Source organism: Symphalangus syndactylus, chromosome 9 (assembly GCF_028878055.3).
Source record: "Symphalangus syndactylus isolate Jambi chromosome 9, NHGRI_mSymSyn1-v2.1_pri, whole genome shotgun sequence".
In the NCBI taxonomy this organism is placed as follows: domain Eukaryota; kingdom Metazoa; phylum Chordata; class Mammalia; order Primates; family Hylobatidae; genus Symphalangus; species Symphalangus syndactylus.
The window spans coordinates 39,671,472-39,691,669 of record NC_072431.2 but is presented as its reverse complement, the minus strand read 5'-3'; the positions used below and the strand labels follow the sequence as shown (position 1 = coordinate 39,691,669).

Below are 20,198 nucleotides of genomic sequence, written 5' to 3'. Positions count from 1 at the left end.
TTTCTCTATCCATTCGTACATCCTTGGATGCTTAGGTTGTTTCCATATCATGGCCATTATGAATAATGCTGTAATAAACATGGGAGTGCAGATATCAAAATTGTATTTTTTAAGGTGCAAGTTTAAGAGAAATACTCAAAACTTGGCACATTCACAGAAGTAATGCCAATCACTGAGGTCTCTTGAGAGACAGCTGACTTTTCCAGATGACAGCCCTTTTTCTTTTATTACTCACTTTACCTTTATCCTACAATAATTTTTTTGAGAACATGTGTGACCTTGAGACATATCATTTATTATTTATGACCTGATATCATTGTTGCTCAGTATAAATAAATCAAAATTGTAAGGTCAGAGGAACAAATTATTTGAATTTAGGGATTAATGATGGAAGACCTCATTAATTAAGACAAGGATTGAGACACCTTAACTCCCTTAAAACTTGCATGTACAACTCACAAGTTTGTGCTACTATTTATGCATAGGTATTTTTTTCCGCAGACATACTTTATGCTGCTTAAGGCTAAGACCATATTTTACTTCCCTTAAACCTCACAATGTTAAAGCAGAAATACGATAAAATGTTTAATGAATGAAATTCAGAGACTACAGCAGATTGTTTTAAAAAAAAAGGAATAAAGCCATTCTGTTTCTATATATACTGTACATATTTAAAGAGAGGAATTTACTTTAGAAGTAACAGGAAAAAAAAAAACCTGACTTTGTAAGGATCAAGGCTTTACTGGAGAAACACAAGGGCATAACAAACTATTATGTTTGAGGCTAATGGACAGAATAATTCAGATTCTTGTTTGATTTATGTTCTTTGAAGAGTTGCTAGTTTGCTGAATTAATTTAAAACAGGCTTTAAACCTTAACCGAATTTTAAATTGAAATGGTAACCATCAGTCAACAGAAGATAAAGTTGCGGAATTATCTTTGGAAGAAATATTAACACATCTCCTTCGGTCATTATTATTTTAGTTTAAAATTACTGCTAGATGTTAATGATATTGAGATAGATTATTTTAAAAATCTTAGTATGTCAACATTGAATTTTTTTTATATCTTTGTGTCCCATAATCAAAGTTATTATGGCCTTACGCTAAATTTCAACACTCCATTTAATTATCCAGGTATCTATAAACAAAAAAAAGACTGAATGTGAAATTGTAACTAAGAATAAATATTTGTATATGTGAATATGATGTAGTAATTACTTCTTTTCCTCCAAAGATATTTGGAGTTCAACAAAATATAGACTGGATAAATATTATAACTTTACAATACAGAGAAATTAAGAATCTCTAGAGCCAATTGAGTAAAGGAGAAAATGGTTTTCGATCTTCCTTTATTCTGTGTTTCTGAAGTTTTCTGTTCTGTGCCATGGACTGAAACTGATTTTTAGCACACCTATAATTAGCATTGATTTTAAATATTATTTACAAATCAACTCTTTTTGCTGATGTTTCATTCATACCACTTAATTTGCTCTTATATACCCAATACTAGCTGTTCTTGGAGGGAAAGAGAGAATAGTAATTTTAAAATTTCATTTTTTTGAATTTTTGCACACTGTTGCATTTTCATCCTTCAAGAGGTACGATTTTAGAGACAAATTCTCTTTGGTCATCTTCTCAATCTAAAATTACACTGATATCAACTCTTAACTCTAGTTCTTTGAAGACTTTAACCTACATATTTACAATCATTTATGTTTAACAAAACATTTATTGATTAGCATTTAGAGGCTTCTCAATATTGTGCTGTTACAAATTCTATTGCTATAATGATCATTGCACTTATATCTCTGTGCTCTCATTCCTTAGGCTATTTTATAGAATATCTTCTCAAGAGTAAGCATATTCAAAATTATTACAGCTCTATTTACTGTCAGGCTTAAGAAGCACTCTCATTAAATTTAAGAGCTTCTTAATAGGCTAATTCCTGCATTCTACAACCATAAACACTAAAGAGAACAATAATTCAAAGGAACAAATGTTTAGTGATAGCAGTTACCGTGGCTACCTGACATTTATTTATTTATTTATTTATTTATTTATTTATTTGTATTTATTTATTTTTATTTTTAATTTTTTTATACTTTAAGTTCTAGGGTACATGTGCACAATGTGCCGGTTTGTTACATATGTATACACGCGCCACGTTGGTGTGCTGCACCCATTCACTCCTCATTGACATTAAATATATCTCCTAATGCTATCCCTCCCCTCTCCCTCCACCCCACGACAGTCCCCGGTGTGTGATGTTCCCCTTCCTGTGTCCAAGTGTTCTCATTGTTCAATGTGTGAGAACATGCAGTGTTTGGTTTTTTGTCCCTGTGATAGTTTGCTGAGAATGATGGTTTCCAGCTTCATCTGTGTCCCTACAAAGGACATGAACTAATCCTTTCTTATGGCTTCATAGTATTCCATGGTGTATATGTGCCATATTTTCTTAATCCAGTCTATCATTGATGGACATTTGGGTTGGTTCCAAGTCTTTGCTATTGTGAATAGTGCCACAATAAACACACGTGACCATGTGTCTTTATAGCAACATGATTTATAATCCTTTGGGTATATACGCAGTAATGGGGTGGCTGGGTCAAATGGTATTTCTAGTTCTAGATCCTTGAGGAATCGCCACACTGACTTCCACAATGGTTGAACTAGTTTACAGTCCCACCAACAGTGTAAAAGTGTTCCTATTTCTCCACGTCCTCTCTAGCACCTGTTGTTTCCTGACTTTTTAATGATGGCCATTCTAACCGGTGTGAGATGGTATCTCATTGTGGTTTTGATTTGCATTTCTCTGATGGCCAGTGATGATGAGCATTTTTTCACATGTCCTTTGGCTGCATAAATGTCTTCTTTTGAGAAGTGTCTGTTTGTATCCTCTGCCCACTTTTTGATGGGGTTGTTTGTTTTGTTCTTGTAAATTTGTTTGAGTTCATTGTAGATTCTGGATATTAGCCCTTTGTCAGATGAATAGATTGCAAAAATTTTCTCCCATTCTGTAGGGTGCCTGTTCACTCTATTGGTGGTTTCTTTTGCTGTGCAGAAGCTCTTTAGTTTAATTAGATCCCATTTGTCAAATTTGGCTTTTGTTGCCATTGCTTTTGGTGTTTTAGACATGAAGTCCTTGCCCATGCCTATGTCCTGAATGGTATTGCCTAGGTTTCCTTCTAGGGTTTTTATGGTTTTAGGTCTAACATTTAAATCTTTAATCCGTCTTGAATTAATTTTTGTATAAGGTGTAAGGAAGGGATCCAGTTTCAGCTTTCTACATATGGCTAGCCAGTTTTCCCAGCACTATTTATTAAATAGAGAATCCTTTCCCCATTTCTTGTTTTTGTCAGGTTTGCCAAAGATCAGATGGCTGTAGATGTGTGATATTATTTCTGAGGGCTCTGTTCTGTTCCATTGATCTATATCTCTGTTTTTGTACCAGTACCATGCTGTTTTGGTTACTGCAGCCTTGTAGTATAGTTTGAAGTCAGGTAGCATGATGCCTCCAGCTTTATTCTTTTGGCTTAGGATTGACTTGGCAATGTGGGCTCTTTTTTGTTCCATATGAACTTTAAGTAGTTTTTTTTCCAATTCTGTGAAGAAAGTCATTGGTAGCTTGATGGGGATGGTATTGAATCTATAAATTATCTTGGGCAGTATGGCCGTTTTCACAATATTGATTCTTCCTACCCATGAGCATGGAATGTTCTTCCATTTGTTTCTATCCTCTTTTATTTCATTGAGCAGTGGTTTGTAGTTCTCCTCGAAGAGGTCCTTCACATCCCTTGTAAGTTGGATTCCTAGTTATTTTAATCTCTTTGAAGCAATTGTGAATGGGAGTTCACTCATGATTTGGCTCTCTGTTTGTCTCTCATTAGTGTATAAGAATGCTTGTGATTTTTGCAAATTGATTTTGTATCCTGAGACTTTGCTGAAGTTGCTTCCCAGCTTAAGGAGATTTTGGGCTGAGATGATGGGGTTTTCTAAATACACAATCATGTCATCTGCAAACAGGGACAATTTGACTTCCTCTTTTCCTAATTGAATACTCTTTATTTCTTTCTCTTGTCTGATTGCCCTGGCCAGAACTTCCAACACTATGTTGAATAGGAGTTATGAGAGAGGGCATCCCTATCTTGTGCCAGTTTTCAAAGGGAATGCTTCCAGTTCTTGCCCATTCAATATGATATTGGCTGTGGGTCTGTCATAAATAGCTCTTAATATTTTGAGATATGTCCTATCAATACCTAATTTATTGAGAGTTTTTAGCATGAAGGTCTGTTAAATTTTGTCAAAGGCGTTTTCTGCATCTATTGAGATAATCATGCGGTTTTTGTCTTTGGTTCTGTTTATATGCTGGATTACGTTTATTTATTTTAGTATGTTGAACCAGCCTTGCATCCCAGGGATGAAGCCCACTTGATCATGGTGGATAAGCTTTTTGATGTGCTGCTGGATTCGGTTTGCCAGTATCTTACTGAGGATTTTTGCATGGATGTTCATCAGGGATATTGGTCTAAAATTCTCTTTTTTTGTTGTGTCTCTGCCAGGCTTTGGTATCAGGATGATGCTGGCCTCCTAAAATGTGTTAGGGAGGATTCCCTCTTTTTCTATTGATTGGAATCATTTCAGAAGGAATGGTACCAGCTCCTCCTTGTACCTCTGGTAGAATTTGGCTGTGAATCCCTCTGGTTCTGGACTTTTTTTGGTTGGTAGGCTATTAATTATTGCCTCAATTTCAGAGCCTGGTATTGGTCCATTCAGTGATTTTTATTTTATTTTATTATTATTATTTTATTTGAGATGGAGTCTCACTCTGTCACCCAGGCTGGAGTGCAGTGGTGAGATCTCAGCTCACTGCAAGCTCCGCCTCCTGGGTTCATGCCATTCTCCTGCCTCAGCTTCCAGAGTAGCTGGGACTACAGGCGCCACCACCATGCCTGGCTAATTTTTTGTATTTTTTTTCTTAGTAGAGATGGGGTTTCACTGTGTTAGCCAAGATGGTCTTCATCTCCTGACCTCGTGATCTGCCCGCCTAGGCCTCCCAAAGTTCTGGGATTACAGGCATGAGCCACCACGCCCGGCCAACATTTATTATATTTCTCTTGTTTGAGTCACCTTTGAGATTGTTCTTTTATTTACCAGAAGAGTAGCTTCAAAGGTGACTCAAACAAGAGAAATATGTTTTGAGTTTTGAAATAGCCATCCTGGCATAGAAAGGTAATTTCAGTGGCCTGAAAAATGTCTTCATTTTTAATGATTCACATCATAGTTTAAGGATATATTAAGTTCAAATGTTGCCAGTGTATTTATTAGGTGTGATGGAGGAATATGAAAGTGAATCATACATATGATTTGTCTTGATGATCTTAATAATTGTAAATGAAAGACAAGATTAAGCCTAAAAGAAAATGAAAATGTTTCAGAGTAGTCAGGTAATTAAAATTGAGGATTAAAGGGCTTTGAGAAAGGGAGGTGGAACCAAAAGCATGTAATCAAGGAAGGTTTCATGGAAGATGTTCTTTGTTAAACTTTGATGGATAGATAGGATTTAAAACTATGGAGATGAAGGAGAGAGGCCTGCATTCTAACAACAACAAGAAGAACATTTGTTAAGTACTTCTTATTTCCTGGATTTGAAGCACTTTATGAATTAAGCACTTTATAATTTTAGTTAATCTAATTTTTCAACAAACGCTATGTAGATACATACTGTTATTATCTACACTATATTGATATGGAAACTGAGGTCCACAGAAATTTTATAACTGGTAAAATGTCCTAGAGTTATTAAATGGCAGCACTAAGATCTGAACCAAGATCAGATGTAATAGCATGAACAAAACTTGAGGCCTTAAAACACAGAGTGATTATTGGGAATGGTGAGCTATTGGGTTTAGGCAGAGTAACTGACAAATAAAGGCCAGTAGTGGTTGATGAGATTGGAAAGATCTGTCAGGATCAGTTATGGAGGTCATCAAATACTAGCTTAGGAAACCTATCGAGAGTTTTTGACTATCTAGTGACATACTGGTTTTGGACAGGTAGAAAATAAGACTAAAGAGAGGTTACTGGATTTTGTAACTAGGTGGTCATTCATATAGCCATCGCATTTATTCAGTAATTTCTGTGTGCCAGGATTGTGAGGCAAATGTTGCCAATGTTGAGAATAATGAGGATAGAGAAATGGCCATTGGATGTGGAAAGAGGAAGGAACTGATCATCCTCCGTTATGTACTTTCTCTCCTACATTTAGCTTATTGACTTTTTAAATGATCCATTGGATCTTCCCTTAGTAGTGAAGATGATAACAATAATAAAATAATATCATTTATTGAACTTATATTTGCTAGACTATGTTGATTGCCTTATGTATATTGTCTTCTTTAACCTTCAAAATAACTTTATGAGGTAAAACAATATTAACTGTATTTTACAGATGAGGAAACTTAAGGTTGGAAGCTCAAGCAATTTTGCTCATTGTTACTAATTGGTGAATCCAAGATTTAGTCGGTATTTGACTCAAAAGGCATCAGAATATAAAAGCTATGTTATAGCACTGCACTTTTTTTTTTATAACAGGTTCTGCTCTACGTGCTCTGTAGTGTCTACATTCTTATTCTCAGATCTTGGAAACTACTGCTCAGCCATGTATTTTGTGTCTGATTCAGTCTGATTATGTTGTAATTTTAGTTTATACAGTTTTTTCTTTTTTTGATACTATAACAAGTCAATCTTTTTTAGAATGATAGTAGCAAAAATATATTCAGCAATGACTCTGTGACAGGCAGTGCCCTACCTGCTTCACATGTAGTAATCACATTTAATCCTTGCACAACAATCCACCTAGGGTTATCATAATTTTACACTTGAGAAAACTGAGACAGAAAGCATATATGCAGATCCCAAGGGCAAAACCAGGATTTGAAATTGGTAGTCTGCCTCCATAGCCTGTGTTTCTAAGCACAGACATATGAGTCCTTTTGACAAATAAAGGGTGAGTTTTGAGGGTTTCTAGTTTTTTCTTTTAGGTGTTTTTTGCTGTTAACAATCATATTTATTTATGATCTGTGAACGTGTCTGTGTTAGAATTTAAAAAGACAAAACCTGTCTTTAGCTTTCATAACTATCACTTTAAGTACAATTGTAGTGTTGCCAAAATTGCATTTTTTTTCACTGCACACTGATTATTTATTTTCATTTAAAATTTTAAACCAATTTTAATTGATATATAATAGTTGTACATAGTTTGGGATATATTTGATATTTTGATCCAAGCATACAACTGTAATGATCACATCAGGATAATTGGGATATCCATCACCTCAAACATTTATCTTTTCTTTTGTGGGGAACATTCCAATTCTTCTCTTCTAGCTATGTTGAAATATGCAGTAAGTTATTGTTGACTATAATCTCCCTACTATAACAGTGAATACTAGAGTTGATTCCTTCTATCTAATTTTATTTTTGAACTATTAACCAATTTCTGTTTATCCCCCTTCCTTTTACCCTTCCTACCTTCTCATAACCACCATTCTACTCTCTACCCCCATAAGATCCATATTTTAGCTCCCACATATAAATGCGAAATCATCAGAGATATGCAAATCAAAACCACAATGAGATATCATCTCACCTCAGTTAAAATAGCTATTATCAAAAAGACAAAGAATAATGGACACTGGCCAGGCTGCAGAGAAAGGGGAATGCTGGTACACTGTAAGTAGAAATACAAAGTAGTACTGCCACTATGGAAAATAGTGCGTGGAAGTTCCTCAAAAACTAAAAATAGAACTACCATATGACTCAATTCTACTGCTGAGTATATACTCAAAAGAAAGGAAATCAGTATATTGAAGAGATACCTGCATTCCCATGTTTATTGCAGCATTTCACAGCAGCCAGGATATGGAATCAACCTACGTGTCCAACCACAGATGAATGGATAAAGAAAATGTGGTATATATACACAATGAAATATTATATAGCCATAAAAAGCACAAAATCCTGTCATTTGCAGCAACATGCATGAAACTGGAGGTCATTATGTTAAGTGAAATAAGCCAAGATTGCATTTTAATGATAGCTAAGTTTATCAAAAAATTTCACTTAAAGGATCATTATTTCATTGGATTTTTTAAACAATGAAAACTTTTAAAGATTAAATACATTGCAAATTTTTATTTATATTTTCCTATCATTTACTTAGCACTGAAATAGTGCTTGGAGAGAATAAGTTGACACATTAAAAAATATTGTCTTTACACATGGTATTTTGGAGACTTATTGGTGGCTTGTTGGTCCTCCCAAGTTATTCCTTGGCTGAAGGTATATCTGATAGTCATTTGGAAGGTTTCCTAAGGCTACAAAAATCTGTCTTTCTGTTTCAATGAGTAAAATAGCTTGCTCTGGGAAAATGACTCCCTCTCTCTAGGTCCACTCATTCTGCAGATGTCACAGAGAAAAAATAAAGTCTATGTCTACATTTATCATTGCATTGGTTTTCAATTAGTCTGCTTTGCCATCTTTTAATAACTTCTATTCAAAGAGTTGTTTTGCTTTACAATCCTAAGTGTGTTCTCTATGGATTAGCAGTGTATCTTTGTCTATAAGCATAGAAACAAGGATGCTTTATTTATCCTAAGTTTTTGTTGTTACTGTTAGAAAACCTACAAGATAAGTCTATTTGGTTTAATTATAGTTAATTTAAACCTTTGTGTTAATGTATGCCTACCTTTCCTTTTCCGTTTTCATATTAACTTTTTGAGACCATTATTCTACATAGAGACTGTGTGATAGCACAGTTTTGGCAAGACTATGAGGAAACAAGATATTTCTATTGGAGACGGTAAATAGTTATAACCCTTCTGGAGGGAAATTCAGCAATTTTTACCCAAAGCCTCAAAAACATTAATATCCTTTGATCTAGTAAGTTTACTTATTGGAGTTTATTCTAAGAAAATAGAGGATATATGTAAGGCTATGTGCACAAAGATGTTTATTACACTGTTATTTATAATATTTAAAAATGGAAAAAATGGAAAAGTCTAAGAATAGGAGATTGGTTCAATAAAGTATGGTACCTCTATTTGATAGAATATCAGTCAGCCATTAAACATTATGTTATAGAAAAATGCTTATTGATGTAAGAAAATGTTAATATAATACTTGGTAAAGATGAATAGTTTACTATCATTTTAGGTGTATATTATTTAAAATACTAAAACTAAAATATCAATAATGGTTATCTCTGTATAATGAAATTTTATGACTGATTCTCCCCACCTTTTTGATCTTTATGTTTTCTTCTGTCTGTATAGATATGAAGCACTTTTGTAACTGGTATAAAAAGTTAGTCAAATACAAAATCAGTATTATCTAGAAGATTATTACATCTCTTATTTTCCTCTATTGGGTGATCTCCTATACAGTTTTACTGATGATGATGAAATTAGAAAAAAATGGAATCTGTTAATAACTGGAGTAAAAAAAAGAAATGATGTATTATTAAGGTTTGCTGCAGTCATTTGTATATTGAGAGGATACCATATCTTTACCTGTTTAGAAAGGCAAAGATGTTTTATTTGAGGCACAAACACTTCATCTGAACTGACCCTATGTGTTGTGACACCCTACAACATCTACCCCAATGGGCAGCATTGATTATTTGCCATAATAATTAGGATTTCAATAGAAACGGCCAGCCTCCATCTATAAGGTGTTCTTTCCTAATAGCTTTGCTGTACACTATACATACTTGGTGACCTATGCCCCCAAGTTCAACTATATTCCTTGTAAATGTGAAAATATGGTAGTTTCATCACTTCTCAGAAAAAGAGAAGTAGGTACTCTGCAGTACTCTCAGTGCTTTCTATTGTCCTGCTGTTAGTGAAAACCGCTTAAGATCAAATCTAACTAACAATGATTAGTTAGACAAATAGTGTCAAAAAGTTATGCCATACAATTTTTTTCCAGTTTTTTCATATAGCACTAAAACTGTTGTGAGAGCTAATTTGTCAAAAACAGTCTGTACCAGCTTTAGCCCAGTATAAATAAAGTGTGAAAGTAAACAATCAATCACACACACACATAATAAATAATATGCAAAAAACATAAGGAATGATTTTTTTAAAGTTTAGATAGTCAATGAAAGTAGATTTGAATATTTTTTATGAAATTAGACCAGAAATATGAGTACAACATTAGAAAGACTGAAATCTGAAGCAAAATTTTTAGTAAAAAGAGGAAGCACATGAGAAACAGGGGTATTTGTTGAACTATTGAAATACGCCAAAGAAACTAGTTTCTGTTTTTATGAAAAACAATGAGGTCTGTAGGTATATATTTATAAGATGAGTCACATTGGGAGCCATCTTTAAAAAATCAGACATTTTGTCTATTTCTTTTGGTGTATGTTTTACATAGTTGAGGTTTTACCCCACAAATATATTGGGATCTTGCTTTCCATTTAATATGCTATTATGCTATATATTTTCCTTCATCATTAACATCTTTTGTTCTTAATATTCAGTGGTTACATGGCATTACACTTTCGGTGTTCCATAATTTAATTAAACTTTCTCTTATTGTTTCTATTTTTTCTTTACTTTTAAATAATGTAGCACTAAACATCTTTGAGCATAAGTCTTTTTTTTTTTTTTCTTTTTTTTTTTATTATACTTTAGGGTTTTAGGGTACATGTGCACAATGTGCAGGTTTGTTACATATGTATCCATGTGCCATGTTGATTTCCTGCACCCATTAACTCGTCATTTAGCATTAGGTGTATCTCCTAATGCTGTCCCTCCCCCCTCCCCCCACCCCACAACAGTCCCCAGAGTGTGATGTTCCCCTTCCTGTGTCCATGAGTTCTCATTGTTAAATTCCCACCTATGAGTGAGAACATGCGGTGTTTGGTTTTTTGTCCTTGCGATAGTTTACTGAGAATGATGTTTTCCAGTTTCATCCATGTCCCTACAAAGGACACGAACTCATCATTTTTTATGGCTGCATAGTATTCCATGGTGTATATGTGCCGCATTTTCTTAATCCAGTCTATCGTTGTTGGACATTTGGGTTGGTTCCAACTCTTTGCTATTGTGAATAGTGCCGCAATAAACATACGTGTGCATGTGTCTTTATAGCAGCATGATTTATAGTCCTTTGGGTATATACCCAGTAATGGGATGGCTGGGTCAAATGGTATTTCTAGTTCTAGATCCCTGAGGAATCGCCACACTGACTTCCACAATGGTTGAACTAGTTTACAGTCCCACCAACAGTGTAAAAGTGTTCCTATTTCTCCACATCCTCTCCAGCACCTGTTGTTTCCTGATTTTTTAATGATGGCCATTCTAACTGGTGTGAGATGGTATCTCACTGTGGTTTTGATTTGCATTTCTCTGATGGCCAGTGATGAGGAGCATTTCTTCATGTGTTTTTTGGCTGCATAATGTCTTCTTTTGAGAAGTGTCTGTTCATGTCCTCTGCCCACTTTTTGATGGGGTTGTTTGTTTTTTTCTTGTAAATTTGTTTGAGTTCATTGTAGATTCTGGATATTAGCCCTTTGTCAGATGAGTAGACAAACAGAGAGCCAAATCATGAGTGAACTCCCATTCACAATTGCTTCAAAGAGAATAAAATACCTAGGAATCCAACTTACAAGGGATGTGAAGGACCTCTTCAAGGAGAACTACAAACCACTGCTCAATGAAATAAAAGAGGATACAAACAAATGGAAGAACATTCCATGCTCATGGGTTGGAAGAATCAATATCGTGAAAATGGCCATACTGCCCAAGGTAATTTATAGATTCAATGCCATCCCCATCAAGCTACCAATGACTTTCTTCACAGAATTGGAAAAAACTACTTTAAAGTTCATATGGAACCAAAAAAGAGCCCGCATCGCCAAGTCAATCCTAAGCCAAAAGAACAAAGCTGGAGGCATCACGCTACCTGACTTTAAACTATACTACAAGGCTACAGTAACCAAAACGGCATGGTACTGGTACCACAACAGAGACATAGATCAATGGAACAGAACAGAGCCCTCAGAAATGATGCCGCATAGCTACAACTATCTGATCTTTGACAAACCTGACAAAAACAAGAAATGGGGAAAGGATTCCCTATTTAATAAATGGTGCTGGGAAAACTGGCTAGCCATATGTAGAAAGCTGAAACTGGATCCCTTCCTTACACCTTATACAAAAATTAATTCAAGATGGATTAAAGACTTATATGTTAGACCTAAAACCATTAAAATCCTACAAGAAAACCTAGGCAATACCATTCAGGACGTAGGCGTGGGCAAGGACTTCATGTCTAAAACACCAAAAGCAATGGCAACAAAAGCCAAAATCAACAAATGGGATCTCATTAAACTAAAGAGCTTCTGCACAGCAAAAGAAACTATCATCAGAGTGAACAGGCAACCTACACAATGGGAAAAATTTTTGAGCATAAGTCTTAATCTGCACTATTGCCTTCAGACAGGAAATACTAAGGTGAATGACTGAACATTTTTAAGACTCATATACATTTTGCCAAGTTATTTTGAGAAGATAAACTAATTTACACTTTTTAAAGCAGTAGTATGTAAAACAAAATGAATTACTTGTATTTACTGAGGTATTTGAAGCAAGTCACTTTTTAGTACAAATAAAAAGTAAATTCTTTATGGTAAAAGTAACTTTAATATAGAAAACTTGTGATTCTTATTTTTTTTTTTTACTGTTTCTCAACCTAAAAATATTAAAATAAATATTATTTGAATTACTAAGATATAGTATATTTATACAAAAATATAATTTCAAACAGTGACTTATATTGAGGAAAACTAGGAAACAGGAATTCTGAATTTTGACCTTGGCCCTACTAATAACTGACCTTGGGTATGTCACTTAACTTCCCTAGATTTTAGTTTTCTACATCTGTAAAATAAGTGCATTGGATCACATGATCCCTTAGAGATGAAAAGCAAGAGCTAAATGAGTAGTAATTATTATAAAGAAGTTCTTGCTTTTTTAAGATGCTAATCTTTTATTATTTGAGATGTTCTTATGTGCATTAAATAAATAGAGTTACCCTCGATGTATGCTTTTTACCCTGCTGTGGTCTGAATGTTCTTGTACCTCCAAAGTTCATATGTTGAAAATGTAATCACCAATATAATGGCATTAGGTGAGACATTTAGGAGGTGATTAGACCATGAAGGCAGAGCCCTCATAAATTGAATTAGTGCCCTTATAAAAGAGGCCCCAGAGAGTTGCCTTGCCCCCTTTTCTGCCATGTGAGGTTAGAGTGAGACTTCTCAGCCTTGAGAGCCGTGAGAAATAAATATTTGTTGTTGTGGTATTTTGTTATAGCAGCCCAAACGGACTAAGATACACTCTTTTGGCTCTCTCTTCATTCAGCCCAAAGGTGTTCTGCTAGGTTATGGCTACTTTTCATTTCTTTTATCAAATATTTGTTAAGTCTTGTCAGGGAAAGTCTAGAGGTGTTCTGCTTTACTATTATGACCATATCTTAATAACACTCGTATGAGTAACATACCGTATGAGTAAATAATTTGTGTCAGAGCAGTGGTTTTCTAAAAACGGGGTATCATAGTTTTTAGTAATTAATTGTGTTAAATTACTATTAAGAGGGTCAAGTAATAGATGTTAAGTAATTTTTGGATTAAATAGATCTTATCAACTAGATAGTAGAGAGATTAAGAGCTGCTTTGCACTCAGGTTTCATGTTTTTATTGCAAAGATCAGTTGTGCTTACAAGAAAACACTGAAGGAAATTGGATTATGTATACTAATTAATAACATCCAAAGAATGATAAAAATATCAATGTTTGTATTCTTGCTGTGACAAAATACCTGAAGGAAAAGTTCAATTTTCTTGTTTTTCATTATTGATTCATTTAATAACTTTGATATGTAATAATATAGGAGATTAGGAATGAACCTTGCTTGACGTTTCTCTTTTCCTCATTTCTCACATTCAATCCCTGAATTCTATCTTTTTTCAATAAGATGTGTATCTGGAGTCTATTCATTTCTCTTCATTCCTATTGACACTTTGGTTCAGGCCATCATCATCCCCTGATTGAAATTATGTAACATTCTCCTAATTTGTCTCCCCTCCTCCAGTTTTGTTTTACTCAATTGATTGTCTATAGAGTAGCCAGGATATTTTAAACCTGATTATGCTGACGGTTTCTCATTTCCCTAAGGGTAAAACTCACACTCTTTAAATGGCTCCTGACGCTTACCGTGACTGGGCCTCACTTCTCATCTCTTCCCTCAGTTCTTACACTTTATGGTCTAACCTATGCTGTATCTGCCATTCCTTGAATGCGACTAGATCAGAATCTTCTGTATTAACAGAAGATTCCCTAGGGAAATCCTTTCTGATCCCTAGATTAGGGTAAGATGCCTTGCTACGGCTTTCATATCAACTTATAATTCTTCAGTTAAAACATACTTGTTTGATTTATCTGCTTTCTGTGATGGCAGGTTTTGTGTTGTTTGTTATGGAGTCCCTAGCACCTATATAGTACCTGACACATAGAAGATGTTCAATATTTTCTACAGGAAAGAATGAATATAGAAAGAGAGACGATGTAGCTTAGGAAGGCTTTATTGAAAAGATAGGTCTTAAAGGATGAGTACCTATTTTGATTATAATAAGAGGGTAAATACTACATAGATAGAAATATTGTTTACATGTGATTTTTCATTCAGATGTGTTATAGTATACATACAGCAGAATACCAAGCTCTGTGTCTCCAACCTGTGCAGTTAGAGGCAGTAGTTTTTCTAAAGGTATAATTTGGATCAGCCCAGTTTCTTAAGACTCATTGTGACTAGTCTCCATCAAATGTTGTGAGTGAAAGAAGGGAAACTATTCATAGGTAAATAAAGTGTTCATAGAGTCATGAATTCAGGCTGTTCATAATGTGAGGGCTGTTTCAGGATAACATGTTGTACTTGGTGTCTTAATTTTGAATGTAGCTGAATTGACTATAATCTTAGTCTTTTTTTTTGGTTTGTGTTTTCTTTATTTATAAAACACAACCTTTTGTCACACGGTAAAGAGAAAGCATTTCCAATCATAATTTTTGAGATATTGATTCTATATTAGAACACTTTATCAGCCTTAAAGTTCCCTGATTCTGCTATGTTGTGGTAAAAGGAAACAGTACTCAAACTTTGATAAATCAGACACAGTGAAAATCCACAGTAAAAATGCCAATAACTTACGTAGGTTTCATTACTAGACTTAACCGTGCAGTTTTAGAATTTGATAATGCCACATTATCTTTTGCATGTAAACTCTTTAGAAGAAGATATTAAATAAAAAGATAAAATGTATGTTGGTATGAAGAATCTGAAACATAAATGAAATCCCTGATAATTAAAAGGTGAATATGTATTTACCTATTTACTATTTACACAACTATCAAAGATTGCCAAAATAAAAATCCTGTGTAGGCGCTCATCATTTTGATGGGTGGATAAGTGATGATACCCATAATTTGGAGGGAAGATTCCTTCAAGAGAGTACAATTTTGCTTGGTAAATATTTTGCATGTTAAACTCTTTAGAAGAAGAAATTAAATAAAAATATAAAATGTATGTTGGTATGAAGAATCTGAAACATAAATGAAATTCCTGAAAATTAAAAGGTGAATATGTATTTACCTATTTACTATTTACACAACTATTAAAGATTGCCAAAATAAAAATCCTTTTTAGGCACTCATCATTTTGATGGGTGGGTAAGTGACGATATTCAGAGTTTGGAGGGAACAGTCCTTTAAGAGAGTATAATTTTGCTTGGTAAGTCATAAAGCCTGAAGCTTAGTCACATATAGAGAAAGCTGCCTAATAATTAAGAGTTGACATTTTAACATGATATTTGCAACAGACACATTGGATACTTAATTAAATGGAGAACTGCTTATTTTTAAAGGACTGAAAAAATTCGACTCTCCTTGGCAAATGAAATCTTCATAGTATCAGAAATGGGAAATCTGAAGGATGTGGCTCATTCTCTGTTTCGATGATGCAGAATTGCTCTAAGCAGTAAGCTTACAGTTTTCAGACAGCATTAGCAGCATCAGCAAATACAACTGTGTCAGTATCCCTTAGTATGGGGTGTTTGTAACTGCACAGGGGAGACGATAAATAGTATACGTGATTTGATATCTTGATGATGGCTTAAACAGATACCGATGGACAGATCTGCTGTTTGATATTTTTTTCACTAGCCCTGAAGATGCTGAGACATAGAGATGGCTGTGATTATCTTTTGTAAGACAGGAAATGCAGTCTTTAGGGGTTTCTGGAAATAGAAAGGTCATGCAGTCTGGAACCTGTGAGCCTTTTCAATCTCTAAGTCATCAGGTATGACCTCATGAATTATGATGATAATATTAGAATGTAGGGTGTTTGCTTTTTCTCGTCCTTACTCATTGAAAATATATTCATTAATGTAATTGTTTATTGGCAGACTTTCCTTAGGATATTTGAACAAGTAAGATTTATGGCAGCTAAACAATATGATTATTAGAAATGTGTGTGTATGTGTGTGCCTGTGTGTGTGTGTATGTGTTTAAATTTGTGTTTACTTTAGCTTTTTGTGGGAGAGGGCGGTAAAGGAAGAGATTCTTTGAATGTGATTAAAAGCAAGGTTTGGGGCGCTTCAGATTTTTCCAGATTAAGCCTGAATAGAGTCAATCTTTATATTTTACTTCAAGTGATAAAAATAGTATAAATTGATCAAACTGATAAGGATACATCATAGCTAGCTGCTTACAGATAGTGATATATTACAAATATTTTTATTATTTGGGATTTCTTAACCATAGAAACTGATGCTACTATCATTGTAGTGTGCTACATAGCAAAGAAAGTTTGGTGAATAGAATCATCTTTGTCAGCATCTGACCTATAAACTAATTTCCTGAAATTTATGTTGCATTATCTGAACTGTTTTAAAGACATTGGTTTTAATCTTTTCTCAGATCTATTGAAATATTGACGCTCTTGGTGCTTTTAAAGTAGATATATACTAACACATTGTTCATAGAAGAAAGCAGACTATAAATCTGTTTTTCACAAAGAAAGCTTGTGACATTTAAGCTTGTTGAAGATTTTTTGACCCTGAGAGCTTCGTCCTTTGCTTACTTTCATTTTCAAACTGAAAATACTTGACTATGTTAAACATGTAAATGATTTGGATTTCAATGTCCATTTTGTACTGAAACTCTGCCATTTATTTTAAACTATTTTCACCCATCAAGTTATATATAATGCATTTAACTTTGATTTGTTATAGCATATCCTCAGAATTATATACTTGAATAAGAAACTACCTATATTTGACATTCAGATTTTGAAGGAAATATATTTTATTTTTTAAAATATTGTACATACTTCTGCCTCAATGTTAGAGAACTTTTCAGGTACTCCATATTAAATGATCAAAAAGACAGAAACATGTTGCAGCAGTTCTCAGCAGCAAGATGATTTTGTCTTCATGATTCTGTAGCCTGATTGTAATTTAATGCCTTATCAGGGTGAAATGACGTAGATTAAAAAATGAATATATTTAAGGAAGTCTGAAACAATGAATTGATTCAGTTAAGGGGTTTCTCCTTTTTAATTAAAAACACATTCTGCCTATTGATATTGACTATAATTTATATGTTATTCAGGCTACTTAGCCAGCTTATATTCTTATTAGTAGGGAAGATTGGCATATTCTTAAGCTTGATTAATTTTGAAATGATTTGAATATACCTTTTAGTTGCAACAAAACCTGTCTAATCTGTTAGAATTTATTTCCAGTATTTGCATGTATTAGTCATTATGAGTACATTCTGTTTCTTGGCATTGCTTTGGGATTCCTCTTGGTATTGGTTTCACAGCATTCTGCTATTTTTCACTGTATTCCTGACCTTTCAAGAGAACCAAACTGTAAAGATTTTTGGTTACTTTCCTTTAGTGGCATTTAAATGAGGATATCTCGATAATTTTGTAAGGTGGAAAAAAATTACTATTTTAGAATTGTCATTTCTGTGGCAAATCAAAGAAATTTTTCTCTGTTACTATTTCAAAACATACTACAATAAAAAGCAAAGACTGGTTAGAATGTAGTTAAATGCAATGTCAATCTTTCTTCTTGCCTGGCAAGATAATCTTGACCTTTGGAATGATAAAACTGATTGTAAACTTGCCCAGTAATGATTGATCATCTTTCTTACAAAGATCGCCTTTGTTTATACTATTTTACATGCATTTCATTATACATCATAAAGGTTTTAAAGGTAAGCTGCGTATATAAACTATTTGAGTAATTCTTCAATTCAGTAAACGTAGTAAAGGCTGATCATTGCATGATACTGTATGTATTTGGTGTTATGAGGAATGCAGAAAAGAAAAAGTCATTTCCTGCTTTCAAGGAGATTAGAAAATGTATACAATAAATTGTGTTCACATTTTGAATTGACTTTTGATAGGCAGTATGCTACAATCAGTTTTAACTTAATCTATAAGCTGATGAATTCTAGAAGGAGTTACATGTAACCTTTTTTTCCTCATGTAAATTTCTTGATATTAGATAAATGAAGGCTTAGGTCAAACTGTATAATTATGCATCCCATAACTTTATTGAAAATCGCATTAAAGACTTTTAGAGTGCATAATTTCTTCTATAGGGCTTTATAAACTGTGAATCAGTAAAATAGCTTTGCATGTTGTATAAGCCATCATTGTCAGTATGAGACTGAAGGTGGACCCAGTCCACTGGCAGGAGGCAGAAGTATCAGCTCAACATAGAGACTTGATCAATCCTGTCTAATTCCAGGCTCAGTGTGGGTAATTAAGCATTATGGAAGGGGTTTTGACTTTATAGGGATAAAACTTGGAAATAAAGAGTAGCAAATATGGAAGTGTCTGTTACTAACTAGGTCATTTGGAGAGTCCTTTGAAAAAAAGGGGGGAATAGGATTTACCCCAGGCTCTGAGAAAGCGGATCAGGACCAACTAATTATGGAAGTGGACCTTAGCTGCTGTTTGGTGAACAGTCAGGCATTACTCTCTTCTCTTTCATTCCAATATGTTTGCTGAAAGTTGCAGGAAGGTGGGTAGAGAAGATGCAAAGCCCTTGTTTCCCCAGAATCCCAAACTGGAGCACGCTGCCTGATAGTGCCTCCAAAGTGCCTGTTTCCTTGTATTAGAGCAATAGAAAATGGATTTGCAAATTCTTCTAGTTTATAACGGCTGGCTGCAGTAAGAGCCTAGTGGAATGGTTCAGTGTCTGGACTGCCATGTTCTCTGGGTTCAAATCTTAGCTATGCTACTTACTAGCTGTATGATCTTGGCTTGTTTCCTGATATGTAATACAGGGATAAAAATGGCACCTACCTCAAAGAGTTGTGGTAAACATTAAGCGAGTTAATGTATGTGAAACACAAGAGTACCTGACATATAGCAAACATATTATTGTCAACATCCTTTGTTGACAGACTTTGTTATAGACATTCTAAGAGGTTGGATGGGCTATTGGCAAGACTTTGTAACAGTCATCATGCAGTTTAGTTTTGTTCCCTCTCCCTTACTCTCTTTATCAAATAAGAAATTCAGCCAAAAATATATGCTACACTGAAATAAAGATAGTTATAAAAATGCAAACAAAGAACAACATGCTATATCTGATTCAATTCTAACATTTACTGATGATAAGAATTGTGACTTGATGAAAGATTTTGTGTTTAAACTTTACATCTACCTGCTAGGCTGATTCAAACTCTCTTAGAATTCTATGTGTGCAGATTCTTTGCTTCTCTGTATTACACCAACTACTTTATTCATGAGTGAAAGATTACTAGGACTTTGGGAAAATTTAGCAGCAACTTAAGGTGTTTCTTGTTTATTGTTTAAGACTAAAATTAATGGGTAAAAAAAAAGCCTTTCTTTAAAGGCTTAAAGAAAATAATGGGGCAAATTTACCTAGCATAGATTTAGTGATACTTAGTCATCAAAAATGTCCAAGATGAAAAATTTTACCGAAAGTCAAACACAACTTGTTTTTAATAATTTCATTTCTTGGCATTTTTATTCTAGATGAAACACTAAATGAAATATATTATAAATAGAATACTGCATATATAAATAGAAC

At 34.1% G+C, this 20,198-nt stretch overlaps 1 protein-coding gene across 10 annotated transcripts in view; it reads left to right on the top strand.

Moving 5' to 3' along the window:
* Nucleotides 1–20,198, top strand: part of SLC4A10 (solute carrier family 4 member 10) — a 448,737-nt gene that overhangs the window by 73,666 nt on the left and 354,873 nt on the right. For 7 of the 10 annotated variants that reach the window (XM_063609461.1, XM_063609460.1, XM_063609457.1 and 4 more), the window contains exon 2: nt 16,285–16,420. The exons of 2 other annotated variants lie outside the window; for them this stretch is intronic. In XM_063609461.1, the coding sequence (XP_063465531.1) occupies nt 16,340–16,420 (81 nt within the window). In that variant the 5' untranslated portion in view covers nt 16,285–16,339. Of the gene's footprint in view, nt 1–16,284; nt 16,421–18,261; nt 18,346–20,198 lie in introns of those variants that run through there. One more of the 10 variants, XM_055291962.2, reaches the window with a different exon arrangement.